Source organism: Capra hircus, chromosome 26, assembly GCF_001704415.2.
Source record: "Capra hircus breed San Clemente chromosome 26, ASM170441v1, whole genome shotgun sequence".
Lineage (NCBI taxonomy): Eukaryota > Metazoa > Chordata > Mammalia > Artiodactyla > Bovidae > Capra > Capra hircus.
Window position 1 is genome coordinate 7443723 of NC_030833.1, and position 16464 is coordinate 7460186.

General features: G+C 50.7%; 1 protein-coding gene across 3 annotated transcripts in view; it reads left to right on the forward strand.

Annotated features, from left to right (window-relative positions):
* Positions 1 to 16464, forward strand: part of CTBP2 (C-terminal binding protein 2) — a 167854-nt gene that overhangs the window by 115623 nt on the left and 35767 nt on the right. For 2 of the 3 annotated variants that reach the window (XM_018041152.1, XM_018041153.1), the window contains exon 3: positions 3855 to 4014. The exons of the other annotated variant lie outside the window; for it this stretch is intronic. In XM_018041152.1, the coding sequence (XP_017896641.1) occupies positions 3957 to 4014 (58 nt within the window). In that variant the 5' untranslated portion in view covers positions 3855 to 3956. The remainder of the gene's footprint in view (positions 1 to 3854; positions 4015 to 16464) is intronic. 3 annotated transcript variants of the gene reach the window in all.

The following is a 16464-nucleotide window of genomic DNA, read 5'->3' on the forward strand; positions in this document are numbered from 1 at the left end:
GGAAATGGCAAACCACTCCAGTGTTCTTGCCTGGAGAATCCCAGGGACGGGGGAGCCTGGTGGGCTGCTGTCTATGGGGCTGCACAGAGTCGGACACGACTGAAGCGACTTAGCAGTAGCAGCATCACCGTTAACTGGTTTTAGAGGAATTTTCATTTTGAGAGACATCATTGAGGACATTGTTTATTTTCTGTAAGTTCCTTCATCTGCCTGATCTTTAAGAAGGCTTGAAACTGGAAGAAAAAACTGAGGGGGTCTTAGAAACTTATTTGAGATGTTGAGAATGCCAATAAGTGATGGCTAGACTTGGTCATTATAGTGGTTCAGTCCTGACCAGCAGGGCTGCTTGTGGTTTAGTTAATCTGCCCAGGTTTTAGTCCTGGAGGGGTGAGTGGGGAACCTTTTCTTTTCCTCAGTCTCAATTTTGCGTGTTTTGCCTTTGTAAAGTGATGCCTTCCTTTCTTTTCTCCCTTTTGTTAACTCTCAGGTTTGTCTTTGAAGCCTGCATAGACCCGGGCCTGTAGCTTCCTTCTAGTATCTCCAAGAATCTCCAAGTAGCTTTCTTTTCTTATTTAATCAATGTATTTATCTACATTTTGGGGGGTGTGTGCACTATGCAGTTCCCTGGCCAGGGATCAAGCCTCAGCCCTCGGTGGTAACAGTACAGAGTCCTAACCCGTGGATCTCCAGGGAATTCCCCCAAGTAGCTTTCTCATGCAAGCATCTTTCTAAAGTAAGTTGAATTCCCAAACCTTTCAGCGCCCGATCATACCCCTCTTCTCAGGCTAAGAGACTTTAGGCAGATCTCTTCCCTTTGCTGGGGAAGGAGGCAGGGTTTTTTCCTGTAAGGCTTGTGAGCAGTGTGCCCCTCCTACTTGTGAAAGGACCTGAGTTTCCTCTTGCCCTTTCTTAAGTCTCACTGTGATTTATCTCCAGCCTCGGCAAGAGGCGGGTGATCCAGTGTGACGGCGGCCCACGTCCAAGTAGGCCTGTCTCTCGCAGAGGAAGTTGTGAGCTGTTCTTAGAGGCCTGCCGTTGGGCTCCAATTGTTTTCCTGTGTGTTCTCGTCTGATCCTCACAGCTTCTTTGCAACACCATCCCTGTCGTGCAAGCATGGAGCTGGCTCGTTCACAGTCATTTTGCAAGCGGGTTCTAGAACTCTCTTCCCACCCATACCACTATGGTTCGAAGGTTTATCATTTCAAAGTGGGACAACGTAATACATCCTCCTTCTGGTTTTTCTTCCCTATGTGGACCTTTATCTATTTGTAGTGAAATATTGACCAGATGGTGTCAGTTGGTGAGAGTACTAATAACCCCGGTGGCCCAGAGTTTGTGATGTATGCGTGGAGCCTAGACTGGCGTACGGTAAAGGCAGAGGTTGGCTTGCATCGCTTGGGGCCCCTGTCGAGGGAGCCCAGGACCGGTATGCATGGTGGGGTGCTGGCATTGTTGCAGGGGACATCAGCTGGGGACCACTGCCTATAGCCCAGTTCTGAGCAGGGCCTGTCCCTGTCATCAGGAAGAGGGTTGTGCTCACTAAGTCCTCGTAAATATCTCGCTGCTTCGGAGGGTGAAGGTGGAAAATGTCATATTGCATACATCCTTGCTTCAGAAGAAATACTGGGCGGAGGAATGTCCTGGGGGGCAGGGGTAGGGGCTACCTGAAACAGTGGTTACTGCCATGGTGTCCAGCCTCAGCCTGGTGGCCTCACGACTGGACTCTCCATCAGTAGGGCCAGCCTGAGTCATGAGAGGTGCTAGACCTGGAGGGAACCCCATGGAAGGGCTGGTCCCCACTCCCCACCCCACCCCCGCCCCCCACCCCAAGCAAGACACAGAAGTCAGTTGCCCCCCCCCTTTTTTTTAAATAATACTAGGATGCACACATTTTGTGTAAGCTGATGCCTGATCTTTCCTTTGATTGCATAATCGAGATTCTACTTATCAATTTTTCAGGAAGCCATCTAATTATACAAATTAAAATTCAAAGGAAAGCAAAAAGAATGATTATGCCTCACTCAGGGAATTGGAGGAGGAGGAGGAGGGTGTGAAACCCATCCTGCCTGGGATGATAATGCTGTCATTTCTCATCTCCACGGCACTTCACAAATATTAACTAATTAATTCTCCCACCCCTGGATGCCACGGCTAACATGGGGTCTGTCTCCGGAGCCAAGGAAGGAAGGGCCATCTCTTGATCAGACCCCGGGACGCAAGTAGATGAAAGTTGCCAGCTGGCCTCTGAGGGGCGCTCTCGGGCACAAACCCTTGTCCAGAGTTCCTGCCCTCCGTCTGTCTGTCTGTCTGTCTGTCTGTCTGTCTCAAGTTGGCCAGTAAGGAACCACCTTCCCCACTTTGCATAAAATGCAAAGCGCAGCAAAAATGAAGCCACTCTTTTGACTTCATGGCATGTGGGACCTTAATTCCCTGACCAGGAATTGAACCTTTCCCCCCTGCATTGGAGGTATTGAGTATTAACCAGTGGACCACCCACCAGGGGAGTCTCGAGGATTTTAGAAATCTGTCCACTCCATCTCTGTTGACCCAGGTCTTCCCAGCAATGCCCTGGCTCACTTCAGGGCCACCTTCATCTCCTTGTTTGTCCAACAGGGTCATCCCAGGTTGGGAAAGGATTTAGTATCTCTTGGATGTTGCCTTAATTATTTATGTGATTAGAAGTTGTGCTTTTTTTTTCCCCCCCTTGTTCTTATTTTAAAAATCACATAATTATTGCCATAAATCTTTAGGGTGCCTTTTCAGCCTCATTGCTGAGAAATTAGCCATTAACTTCCAGGAAGTCAGCTACCTTTTCATAGTCAGACCTGCATTTTCTGACCTTTGATAAAGTAACTCCCAGCATTCTGCATAATTGATGACCACCCATAAAAATTCTCATTATTAACCCTGGAGCCTCATGTTTGTCTCCTGCCCCCTCCTCATTTGTTGGATAACTGGGGGTGGGGTGGGGTGTATGTGTGTGTGTTGCAGTTGGTGGTGGTGTTAGGATAACCACAGCAGTGCATCAGAAGCTCTAGGGCTTTGGAGGTTGCAGATGATGACTTATGGCCTCAGCTGGCACGTTGGCTAAGCAGGGGATGAAGGTCAGGGCCTCCACAAACTGGGCAGTGGAGTACCTCGGGAGTGGCCCAGATACCCCAGCCCAATCGGAGACCCCTCCTCCTGTGCCTCACAGGCTTGAAACCACGGGAGTGGGACAACCACAGGCTCTGGGCCCCGGCGGTGGCCCCCTTGGGAGCCAGCAAGGCTTTGGAAGGTGGAATTGGGCAAGCCTTGGTTAGGTGGGGCATGCATTCCTGCCCCCTCCTTGGGCACTGGGGGAAGGGTTTGAAAGGTGCTGAGTAGCGGCCAAAGGGCAGTTTCGGAAACCGCCTGGGGGATGGCGGTGGGAGAGCAGCCGCAGCTGGGTGCCTGCGTCCCTCCGGACGCTGGGGTGGGCTCCCAGGCAGTCCGGGCTGGTCCCTGCCTCTGTCCCGTTGCAGCTTCCAGAGGTTACAGGGCGGTGCCGCTGGCTGTCGCTTGGTTTCTGGCACTGGAGGCCGAGGTATCCCGGCCCAGGCTGGCTGGTGACTGGCGTTGGCCGTCAGCAGCAAGAGCTGCTGGTGCGCTGCGGGCCGCTTTCAGGAACCGATGACCTTTTGTCTTGTTCTCCTGTTTCCCTCGGAGGCAGGAGACTGTCCCAGGGACAGGGAGCAGACCCTGTCTCCAGCCTTGGAGGAGAACAGGTCCCCCAGGGCAGGCCCCCTTGTCGCAAGTGGCAGCCAAGCCTGAGTGACTGGTTGTCCTTGCCCCCAGGGTGTCCAGAGAGTAAGGCTTCTTTTCTCCTCTTTCAGGGCGCGTAGTGGCGTAATGCCCGCAGACTCCTGCGAGGGCCCCTAAGTTCTTAGAGGACTGCTTTGCCTTTTGAATCAGAGAGGTGCAAAGTTCGATAAAGAATGGCCCTTGTGGATAAGCACAAAGTCAAGCGACAGCGATTGGACAGAATTTGCGAAGGTAAGAGCCAGCGTGGTTGGCGGTTTTTAAGCAGAGAACGTGCAGGCTGGCCCTGGGCTCCCGGGCCCGGTCTCCTCGCCAGGCTGCTGTCCCGTCCCCACCCGCAGTCCCAGGCACCTGTCTGCCGTGTCTTTGGGGGTGACCTGGCCTGCCCTTCGAGTAGGCTGATGGGGGCCGGGGTGGCTCAAGGAGGGCAGCTGGGGGGGTCTGTGGCCCCAGGATCATTTTGCATGTGAAAGATAACCTACTTTCTGAAGTTTCTGGACTTTCTCCGCTTCAAACAGAAACAGTTGCCACTGCAAATACCTAGAGCCCAGCGTAGCCCCTCATGATACATTCATGTCCCTGGTTATCTTTGAAAATGTTCTGGAAGTTGTTCTGGTCATGAAAGGAAATTAAACAATTCAAATCTTACGGAAACAAGGGACAGAACTCTAAAATGTGGGTTAAGGACCATCCTCTCCTCGAGGGAGTGGTGAGAAGTCTCGGGCGTAGGCCTGGGCTATGCTTGAAGTGTCCCTTGCCGGCCCGTGTCCATGCTGCTGGCTGTGTGTTTCTCTCAGGGGCCGTGGAGGGGAGCCCCTGGGCAGGGTGGGCTCAGCAGCCCCCAGACATGCTAGCGCAATAGTTGGCCGGCTGACTCGGGCCCGGGAATATGCCTCCCACAAGCTGTCCACGTGGAATCGCTTGTAGATGTGGCTCAAGCTGGTGGTGTGGAGGCCTTAAAAGTCATGTTGTGCTCTGAGACTCTGCCCCGTGATGGCTCCCACCTAAAAGAACTGAAGAGCACCCACTGTCCTCCACATCCCTGGGGATAAGGAGGTTTGGGGAATTAGGGATATTTTTAGATATAATTTTTCAAACCTACAGAAAGATGGTTCCAGTGCGATGAACATTGATGATTCCCTTCAACTATATTCACCAGTCACTAACATTCGTTACCACTTGCTTCCTTGTATGCCGAGGTACATAGATGGAGATGGGTGTGTGTGAGAGAGAGTGAATGAATGGAGGATGGATGGATGGACTTTTCTAGAACTACCTGAAAGGCAGCTGCAGATGCACCCGTTTATTCTTAAGTACCTTTGGCGGCAGGTACGATCGTCTCCTTTCCTACATAAACACTCCACCACCATCACCCCCAGGGAGCTGGAGGTCACTGCACCCTTATCTGACCTAGGTGGCGTGCTCATGTCTCCCCCACGCGTCTATTCTAGCTGGCTTGTTTGCCTCTGTGCAGAAATCAATCAAGGAGCATAAGTGTGGCATTTAGTGGTCATGTCTCCTTAGTCAAAAATAATTCCCTGGCCTTTGACTTTCAGAAACATTGACATCATTGCAGAACCCAAGCCAATAGGTCTGTACAGTGTCTCACCGTCTAGGTTCACGTGATTGTTTGGGGGATCTTAAAGTTTTACTTCGGTCCTTCATTTTTGGTACCGAGTCCCCATTCCAGAAAGCCCCGGTGGATCAGCTTCCTAAGGTTGGTTATCAGGAATGTCTGCGGGCTGATTGCACCCCTTGAGCCCCAGTGCTTAACTCGAGACACCACATCAGAGACCAGAATGGGATCAAAGCGCCAGTGGCCTTTCCTTTCTGTGCTCAGGGCAGTCAGTGGCAGCAAAAAAAACCATTAAAGTTTCTTTCAAAACCTCTTTCTCAGTCATAGTTCACCAGTCCCCAACCTTCCTTTTTTTATAACAAATTCCAGGATCTCCTTTATTCATGAACAGTGTTCCTGAGACAGTTCATTCCTTCATTCTGACTGTTTGCGACCCCCTGGACTGCAGCACGAGAGGAGACAGTTGCAATGGTTTGTTTAATTTTTCACTATCCACTGTCAAGGTAGATGCTTGGCGAGAAGTTACCCAGGTGCAATTTATAATCCATGAACCCACACATTCATTTGGTGTCCCATGAAGTTTAAGAGCTGTTTAAAGATGCTTCGTTGGTGCTCCGTGCATTTATAAGCTGTTGCAGTGCCTCTAAAGGTCAGGGACTGGGGGTCCCCGTTTCCCAGGTGGTGCTGGCGAGCTACAGGGCAGTCAGTGAGCAGCTCGGGCACCCAGGCCATCTGCTGTTCTGCATGTGGCCTTGCCCTCCGATCAGCCCCGGGGATTCTGTCATTTTTTCCTCCTGACAGCCTCACACATCTCCGTCCCTGGCTTTGGATTCTCACCAGGCTCTGTTCTAGAAACCTGAACTAACCGATCAAGAATGTTCTCCTTGGAAGTCCAGCAAGCCCAGCAAAGATTCTCTCCTTTCCACTGCCCCCACCCTACCCCTGAGGACTTGCAGTATCTCTCATTGTTTTATGATTTAAAGTGTGAAGCTGCCCTCCTCTGCTGTGGGCTTGTAGGAACGTTGTTTTCTCACTTGGTCTCTGGGAACACACATTCCTTCCAATTCTTCCCTCCAACCTGCTGCCAACCCCAAGCCTGACAAGCCTTCAGATGGCCTCAAGGGTCCCTCCCAGCCCTCCACTTTCCGCAGTGAACCCCTTTTCTCCAGCTGAGCCCGACTGGGGGGGAAGTCACCCCTGCAAACATACTTTTCCCACATTCTCTCTCTTCCTCCCAGAGCCCAGTCCGTTTCTCCCTCAAACCTTTCACGCCGGACCTTGGGGTCTCTTCCTCCTGAGCCACAGTCCCTGTGGGATCTAGTCTGTCCATCTTCATGCACCCAGAATCTGCACCTTTGCGCCTCAGAGGGGATGTTCCTGCTCGAGATTAAGCAAAGTACAGAGTACAGCTTTGTGTCTCACCACCCAAAGTCTTGGGTTCAGGTCAGTTCAGTCGCTCAGTCGTGTCCAGCTCTTTGTGACCTCACGGACTGCAGCACGCCAGGCCTCCGTGTCCATCACCAATTCAGACTCATGTCCATTGAGTCAGTGATGCCATCTAACCATCTCATCCTCTGTCGTCCCCTTCTCCTCCCATCTTGGGGGCTCCATCAAAATCCATTACAGAATAATAATAGTTTTTCAAGCTGACTTAAAAGCCAGGTGTTGTGTTTTGTTTTTTTTTTTCCCAAAAAGCTATTCTTCTGTTTCGATATTTGTCATTTATTCTCTGCCCTTTCTCGATGCCTGCTCTGTGCTGTTGTGTAACGATTGTGTGGAGCGGGGTCTGTGAACAGACTTGAGCAGACTGCAGTCCTCTCTTTCTGGTGTATGGAATAGGGCTGGATTTTCCTTTCTGTTTAGTTTACTGGCTTAATTGACACATCGTGTTTGTGAATGGCACCATTCAGAGTGTTTTAGGACCTAATGGCATCATGGCAGAACCAGTTTGATTTGCCCCAAGTATTTGTTGGCCAGAGAAGAGAGCTTGCCATCCTTTCTTATGGCGGCGGAAGTAACCCAGAAGAGCATTTTCTGGGGCCCTGGGTTTATAGAACTGTAATATACCTCAATGGCTTTGCTGACGACTTTTTGTTAGAACATCTTATTGTGGGTTATGGTACAATAAATCACTAAACACCATCCTTTCCTGTGGCTGTTGAAAATGTAATTTGGAGAAAAGTAGATATTTCATTTTATTTCATTTTGTTCAAATGTCTTATACATGTGGAAAAATGGTCCTGAGGATTATATCAGCTGAGCTAAGTCCCCTTCATTACATAATTCAGGAGAAGACTTCTCCTTTCCTCTACAGAAGAAAAAGAAATGTTAGAGATCTCCTATTAAATAAACAATCAAATTCAACATTCCTTACCTCTGAATTAGCTTCCCTGGTGGCTCAATTGGTAAAGAATCTCCCTGCAATGCAGGAGACCCAGGTTCAAGCCCTGGGTCGGGAAGATCCCCTGGAGAAGGGAATGGCAACCCACTCCAGTATTCTTGCCTGGAGAATTCCATCAACAGAGGAGCCTGGTGAGCTATAGTCCACAGGGTCACAAAAGTCAGACACGACTTACTAACACTTCTGTTTCACCTCTGGGATGCTCTCATGAAAACGGAATAAAAGGCAGTGAGGAAGATGGACGGGTTGGTTGGGTGGACGTGGGGAAGGAGACAAAGGTCATCTGGTGTCTGCCAAACACATAGTTAAACATCTTGGAGATCTTGATCTAGATCAATCTTGTCTGTGAGGAGCAGAAGAAAAGGCAGAGAGAAAATACTATAGGGGTGAAGTGGGGGCCAACTCTATCACCTGTGCCATTCTCTTCTTCATTGGATGAGCTTGCTGTTATTAAAGCACGTCTCCGTGGACCATTTCCCCAGGGATGTTCATTCATGATCCCAGGGTGTCCAAGGAGCAAAAATACTGTTTAAGAGCTTCTCGGTCTTATAGAAGTGGCAGAAGCGGTGAGGGCGTCTGGGCCAGGTGAGAGCCCTCAGCAGGGAGGACTGGGAGCCTCTCGTTGCCTGGCTCATGCCCTTTGGGGCCCACAGAGCAGAAGGATTGACCTGTATTTCCCCACAGGAAAAGCCTCACCTGTAGGCTCGGACCAGAGTCGTTTTATCTTTCATTTGTATGCTTTTTGTTCGACCTGTCTTAAGAAAAGGCATTGTAGAATTATTGTTTTATAAAGCACTTGGAAGCACCTGAGCAAGAAGCCGCGTCAAAACTGGCCGCCTGTGTTGGTCCACAATCAGTTCTAATAAATATCTTTAAATAGCCCCAAAATGTAGACCTTAAAAATGGGATTCATAATGTTGCTATACATTATAATTATATGTTTGGATCAGGCAATTATGTACATTTCCAGTAATTATGTGATTAGTGATAATTACATTAGGTATGTAAATATACAATAGTCAACCAGACATGACTTAAAACTCTAGTATAAAGGAAGAGGCTGAAGCAACATGGTCCTGAGGTAAAGGATCAGAAAAGGAAGGGGGAGAATGGTCAAGTTGCAGCTTCATAGACTTAGTTTGCAAAGGATAAATGTCCATGAGATAAATGGTTCAAAGAGAAGTTTGGAGCAGTGGCCCCTCCCTGGGATGCGCGCTGTCACTTGGGGATTGGGTCTGTAGAACTGCCCACACTCAGGCCCCCACTTACTGCAGAGGAAAGCCGGGTTCAACATTGTAATCATTTCTCAGACGGCGCTCACCTATGAAATGCACGCTCAAGCTACTCTCTGCATTGGTTGATTTGCCGGTGGACTCTCATCGGGCTTGGCAGACTTTTTTAAAACTCCCCACATTTCTAAAAGCAGCGTGTTGAGGCTGCTTCCATTTGGGGTTTGGGTTGTGGTGACTTTAGTCAGAGGCCAGGTGCAGCTGTTTATCAGCGTCTGGGTATTGTCTTGTGGCCGCTGCTCTGCCTCTCGCCCCACCACGAAGGGGCATGCTCCCCCCGAGGTGGGCAGCTCCTGTCTCTGGCATTTGGGGTCACGCCTCCTAGGCATGAGCTGCTGCCTGCCTTGCCTTCCCAGCCTGCTTCGCCCTGAGTGTGTTTCATCTCAGTCAGTGGCACCTTTGAGGGAAGAGTGTCTGCTCCAGGCCCAGTGAACTCCTCGCAGGAACCACGGTTCCGACACGTTGGGCCAGGCCTCCTTGTTCAGAGCAGGCCTGAGGACAATAGGGTCTCCTGGCTTTGCAGACCTGGAGGCCTGCAGATGGGGGAGCATCGTGTCCTACACAGCTCAACCTGATCCCCAGTGTCTGGGGCGACCCTGCTACCAGCACCCCAAGATACAGGGCTTTGCTGCCTGCCTCCCACCCTCTGATTCCTTTTACAAATGACACTTGTGGGTGGAGTAAGACTTCCTCCCCAAAGACGCATGAGAGTAAGTCCCGACTGACGTACACTCATTGCATCAAACCATTACTTATTTGATGAGCGTCCTGGACGTTGGTTGACTCCCTGGCTCTAGAGTGCAAGGGGGCTCTTGGTCTCCCTAGAGGCTTTCTGAGATGCTAGTGCTCCTTCAGGTCTGGGCTGGAACCTGGCTCGGGGGTGGTGGCAGTGGGACTGTGGCGCAGCCTGGAGAGCCTTCTGGACGTGGCCGTGCGCCTGCTCACCACCAGCTCCACGCTGCCTGTGCTCCTTGCGCGGGCATCAGAAGGGCTGGAATATCCACCAACCTGCCTCCTGGGTTCTGGTTGGAGAGCTGTATGTGCCTGGAGGGGGCTTCCCTGGAGACTCGGTGGTAAAGAATCCTCCTGTCAAGCAGGAGAGGCAGGTTCGATCCCTGGGTCAGGAAGATCCCCTGGAGGGGGAGATGGCTGCCCACTCGGGTATTGTTTCCTGGAGCATCCCATGGACAGAGGAGCCTGACGGGCTAGGGTCGCAAAAGAGTTGGATGTGAGTTAGTGATTAAACGACAACAGCATGCCTAGAGGGTGCCGCCTTCCTGTTCGTACCTTGGAACGAGTGAAACACGAGTGTTGGCAGTCGGTCCTTTCTTGCCTGCAGAAGGTTCTTTATGGTTCTCTATGGCCCTTACCTTACAGCCAGGGCCCGTGTGAGGGCAGCCAGGACAGCTGGATCTCTGCTGGCAGGCTCTGATACTGCAAGCAGTCGTCTTCCTCTGCCATCTTCACTCAATGCCCACTGTGCCTGGGTCCTTGCAAGTGAGGGACTGTGCTTGCTTTAGCCTAGACCTGGGCTTGGAGAGCAAAGACTGTTGCCACAAAGTCTTTTTTTCTCGTGCAGAGTCCCGTTCTTTGGGTTCGTTTTTACGTGTGTGTCCAGCCAGCAAGCACGTGATGAAGGAGGGGCGTGTCAGGAGGGAGAGGGCACCGTCACCTTGACGAGGAAACCAGGGGATGTCTCAAGTTTCCAGGGGGTTGCAGACGGATGTGATCGTGGGTAGGGTGTTTTCACCTCGAGAGCTGGCAGGTTTCTTTGGACTAGGGACACGTGACAGTGGGGGATTGAGGATGCTTCTTGGAGGTGGGTTATTTGAGCTGGAGCCAGGCAGGTGGAGAGGATTTGGGGATGATCAACCAAGGTGGCGTGAACCTATTCCTGATAAAACCGATGAGGAGATGTAACACGGGAGTATGTCGGGGAGAGGGTCGCAGCGTCGAGATGTGTGGGGGATTCAGTGTCCTGAGACACTGTGATTTTGCAGGAAGAGCTGTTACTGCAAGATTTTATGGAGAGGAAGGAGGCAGAGTTCTCTGAGCACCTACTGACCTTGTGTCAGGCATGTCAGGGATCCAGCCAGGTCTTTCCGAGTAGATTCTGTCCCGTGCTTTTCGCAGGCCCTGCATCCGAGGTGCGGTCCCAGCTCATACTTCCTGCTTCACCAGCACAGCCAAAACATGCCATAAAAGAGATTTTTTAATCCCACAACCTGTGGGAGTCAAGTGTAACTTTCATAACTTGGCTGTCATTAAGCTGTATCATTATCTAGTCAAGAAATCATCAGGAGCCATGCCCAAGCCTCGGTTCTCATTTAAATGGCTAAATCGTAAGTTCCGGGCGACCTGGGACTGTTCAGCGGGCAGCTGATTTGGTTGCAAGGCTCCACCTTGGGTCCTGGGTTTTCTCTGGAGAGTTGTGCTGATGACTGAAAGCCTCCCACTCCAGGTTGGGGTGCAGGAGCCCGGAGCCTGCATCCAGGGACCTCTGGGGCTGTGTCCATCGTGGGATGACCAAGATGTCTGGTCTGTTCTGCTCATTTTGTCTCTGTACTTTGTCACTTTGATGAAGGTAGTCTTAGAGCCCTGCCAGACCCTGTTTGCTGTTTTTCCAGTGTACGTGGGCTTTATTTCCCCCTCTCTGATTTAGATTAGCCAAGTAGGTTGCTTTGGTAGGGGATACTATGGAGACTGTAAAAAAAAAGAAAAACTTTTTTAAAGACAGAAAGCTGTTTTTAAACATACTCTCAAACACTTGACAGAAACAAGCAACAACCCAACACAGCCTGTACACATTTAAAAGTAGGAAGTGGGACGTCACGGGCCTATTTTTGGCCGTCGCTGCCGGAAATGAGTGACCCGCTAACCCCTGCAGTGCCCATGGGAGGCAAGGGGGCAAGGGCAATGCTGTGGCCTCTTTCTGGCCAACAGCAAGCACAGGGAAGCATCTCCAGGGATTTCTGATTTCCTCCTTGGCTTTCAGAGCTGCCTTGGGCTCCTGGCCCCAAGGACTGGAGAACCAGGAGATGGGGGGGAAAGTCACTCAGTTGTGTCCAACTCTTTGCAACCCCATGGACTGTAGCCCGCCAGACTCCTCTGTCTATGGGATTTCCCAGACAAGAATACGGGAATGGGTTGCCATTCCCTCCTCCAGGGAAATCCTCCCTACCCAGGAATGGAAACCTGGGTCTCTGGCATTGCAGTTGGGTTCTTGACCATCTGAGCCACCAGGGAAGTCCCAGGAGATGGAAAGCCCCAGCACAGGGAGGAAGGCCAGCCAAAGTGACTGATGCTTCAGAGTCTCCTCCTGAGAAAGGAGTGACCTCCTGAGAAAGGAGTGAGCATCCCTTGACGCCAGTTCGGCAGAAACAGCACAGCTGTCAGGGGACTGCTCAACCCAGCGACCTTCATGCAAATCCAGTCTTTAGATTCACAAAGTCCATCATATACCTGATTTTTTTTTTTTTTTTTAAGGCATGAAGGGACTTCACTGGTGGCCCAGTAGTTAAGAATCCACCTTGCAATGTATGGGATGTGGTTTGATCCCTGGTCAGGGAACCAAGTAAGACCCCACATGTCGAGGGACACTTAACTTAGTCCCTTTCATTGTGGGGATGCCACAGCGAAAGATCCCGCATAATGCAACTAAGACTGACACAGCCAAATAGATAAAGAAACAAATTTAAGAAAAAAGAAAGTGAGGACTAGACCCAGAGCGGTACGGCTATTTCCCATTCTTTTCAAGCAGTTTCCCAAGTCACTGTGTTGGTGAGAGCATAAAGCGCTTGTAGGCGATATACCCGAGGACGGCTCCGTGGCGGGCATCGTCGGTTGCCCCTCTGCTTGTCTGCCTCTTCTTTCCCCTGCTCTTCTGGCACTGCCTAAATCATCTCAATTTTCAGGTCTCTGCAGGTTTCAGCTGATGCCTTACGTAGCGCAGGGAACTGAAGACTTGGCTTTGGGGGGATGTCGTGTATAACGTTGAGGTCCCCATTCAGATGATGCTACAGGGTCAGCTTTATCTTGGTTTGTTTTGTTTGCGGGAGGATTTGGCTTGCCTGTTTCTTCTCACTTCTCAGAAGATGGCTTTTTCCTTCATGCAGTTTTCTTTGCAGGATTACAAATGAAGTCTGCAAGACTCAGTAATCTTTCAGAAATTGGTCCCATCTCACTTTATTTAGTTAACATGAGATTTTTTTTTTTTTTTCCCAGAAAAATCCTCCCTTTTCTAAAGACTGCAGTGAGTTGTTTTTTTTTTTTTAATCTGCCAGGGTGTTCAGAAAAGTCCAAGTCCAGTTACAGGTGTTTTTACCTAACACAGGAAAACATCTGTCATAATATTTGACAGGCTGCAGAGCTGAGGCTGCGTGCGTTTGGGTGGCTTCCAAGCAGAATAGGTCAGAAATTGATGGAAGCAAATCTGGGCCTCCTCACTCTGGGGCCTAGCGTGACACCTCCCTGAAGCTCTCCTGCCCACTGCTGACCTGCTCCTGGCATTACAGCTTTGCACCTAATAAACCAGGGCCGTGGAGCACGTGTGGTCCTAGGTCGACCTGCTGAAGTAGAGGACTCAGCCGAAGACCAGCTAATTATTTGTAAGCTGGGTGAGTTACCGCCAGCTACCCCACTGCAAAAAGATTTGGCACGACTTCCAAAGCTCACCTGTGTGTCTCTGAAGGGAGCGTCTGCACCCCAAGTGGAGTTTTGCAGCATCAACACCACATGCATGTTAAGTTTTTCTTTATGACAGGAAGGAAGGGAAAGCAAACGCTGAGATGGCACAGTACTGATGGGTGTGGTCCGTTAGCTGGGCTGGGGTCCTGGCTCTGACAGGGGCCCACTGCACCTTGTTTCAAGGAGCTGGAGCAGTCATCTGTTTAGGAATTACTGTCTGATACTCAAGTGGCTGACTCAAGTGATGTATGTTATATTTGGGGTTTGGGGAAACCTTAAGAAAATAACAGTATTAGTTTGTTAAAGAGGTTCCCCTCTTGCCGTTTTAGCAGGGCTGTTAGTTTCCCCAGGTCGACACAGGGAATTCTTGACCTGGCTTCTGTGCATCTTGGTACCCAACTTCTCCATCCCCACACCTTGGGGATGAGCGAAACACCCAGAGCAAGGCCCGGTATGGACATTGAACACATGTTGAGGCCCCTGTAACAAGGATCCTGGAAGAAAAACAGGCTGTCAAAGATGCCCTGTTTCTGGTGACCCTGAAAGGTCAGGCAGGGCCATTGCACCCCTTCCCAGCCAGCCAGTGTCCTCTGACCAGCGAGGGAAGGGTGGAGGTGGCAGGGGCGGCAGTGGTGATGGGCCGAACCCCCGCCGGGAGGCCACAAAGGCCCCTCTTGGCCAAAAGAGCCCAGATTGGGAGGAGGGGGTGACAGGTTTGGGTGGGCTGGGGCTGCCCAGGGTCATCAGGTTAGTGTCCTTTTCGGGGTGAGGATGTGTCCTGTTTAATACAGCAGGCCAATTTGCGCATAGTCCCGTCTCCTTGGGGTCCTTCTTACCATGAGACCGCCCCATCTTTCCTTGCCCTCTCCTTTCTGGAGGGGAGGAAGTTCCAAAGAGGAGGCCTGCGGAAATCGGGCTCGCCTGCCCAGCAGAGCTGGGAAATGACGTGCTGCAACCAGGTAGTGCTGTTTCTGTTTAGTTTGGGGCTCCAGTGTTTTCCTGTCCTTTTTGATGTCTCTTCGAAGTGAGCACATCCTCAGGCTGTTGCCGAGATGTGGTGCAAATACTGTCTTGTGTGTGGCCGGGCCCGTTGTCTCTGTCTCCCCTGCCCAGGCCTTTGAGCCCATGACAGTGAGTGTGCCAGAAGAGAAATTAGAGAAATTGGCGCCAGCAGGCTGCTCTCGTAGATGGAAACCCAGCGCTTTGCAGTGTGGCCTTTTCACTTTTTTCCCCTCACTGTCACGCATCCTAGGCGGTGGAGGGGATTGGGGGAGGGCCAGAGTCGCTTTGCCATCTGCCAGGGCTTTTTCCCAGTTAACTTGAGGCCTTCTTGGCATTTTGGGGTCAGAAGTGGTGTTTAAGTCACAGCCTGGGGTCCCGGGGCTGTGCCCCCAGGCAGTGCTTTTGGCTCAGTTCCTCTGTAGTCAGTCAGGCTTTTCCCAGAACTTTGGCTTTGGAGGACCAAGCCCTCTTTGGGGAGTCATATTGGTTTCAACAGAGCTTGTCCCAAAGTTTAATACGTACTGATCAGGACGAGGGGGCGCTGCCCCTGTGTTTCCCTGTCCCTCCAGGTTCTGCACAGGGATTTGCACTCTCTTTCCTTCTCACTCTTAAGTTTTCAGTATTTCTCATTAAAAAAAAAATTTTTTTTTTTAACTGGTAATTCTCTTTAGAGATTCTGATGGACTCTTTGGTTAAGGGACATGTGGGTGAAGACGAAACATTCTGAAGTTTAATGGCTGCAAATATGTATATTGTCTCATTTTTAAATGTTCTGACTATACACAGCCCTTGTAAGCATGGGATTCCCAGCTTCCGGTTTCCCTGTGAATTCTGTCTTGGAGCCTACAGTTGGAGGACCCCGGTCCCATCTGTGGTGGCGCTTCCCAGGGCCCTGTCTGTACGTTTGAGGAAATGTTCTAACGCTCCTCTGTGGGGCTTTCCTGCGTGCAGATAACTGCCGTCCTCTGCATTACTGCACCTAACGTCCCTGGTGGGCTCCATAAAATCTTAATCCATGGGAATATGGGAGATGGTCCACAAGATCTGCGCCAGGCCAAGCCTGCTAAAATTAATGCGTCCCTTGCAAACAGATTTAAAGGCAAACATGCCTCAGATGCAGCCTCCTCCCTCCCGGCTCTGCTTCATAACATTGGGGTTTAGTTGCTGACCTCTGTTGCCCTCTTAAAATGCTCAATTCTAGGCTACACACATGGGGTGTATTTCTGTTGCCGTGGTTTTTCCAGGCGGTATGAAAGGGTCTGTATGGTGTGATAATACGGGGAAAGAATCCGTTTGGGCTTCAGCATGTTAATAACTCGTTTGATTTGTAACCAGTCGTCCAGGAGCCAGATTTCAATATTGGCAAAGTGTCGGGCGGCAGACCTGGCCCATCTCTCGGGCACCTCCTGCTCTAGGACTATGCGTGAGGCTTTTTCTTTCTTATCCTGCCTGCCTGTTCACATTTAATTTGTTCTTAGCCGTGTGCAATGGATTAACATTTCATCAGGGTGGATTAAGATTGCATCGACATTAAAGCAATCTTTTTCTATTTTCCTCCTGTCACTTTTAGGCGATCCTGATCTCAGGGGTGGGGGATGCACCTTCAGGAGGGGGAGGTGGGCTCATCCGAAAAGTGCCCTGGTGAGGACGGGGGAGATAAGCCAGGGCTTCAGTGTGAAAAGAATGCCCAGTCGCAGGTCGGGAGGCCTGGATGGAGCCCGCAGCCGGTT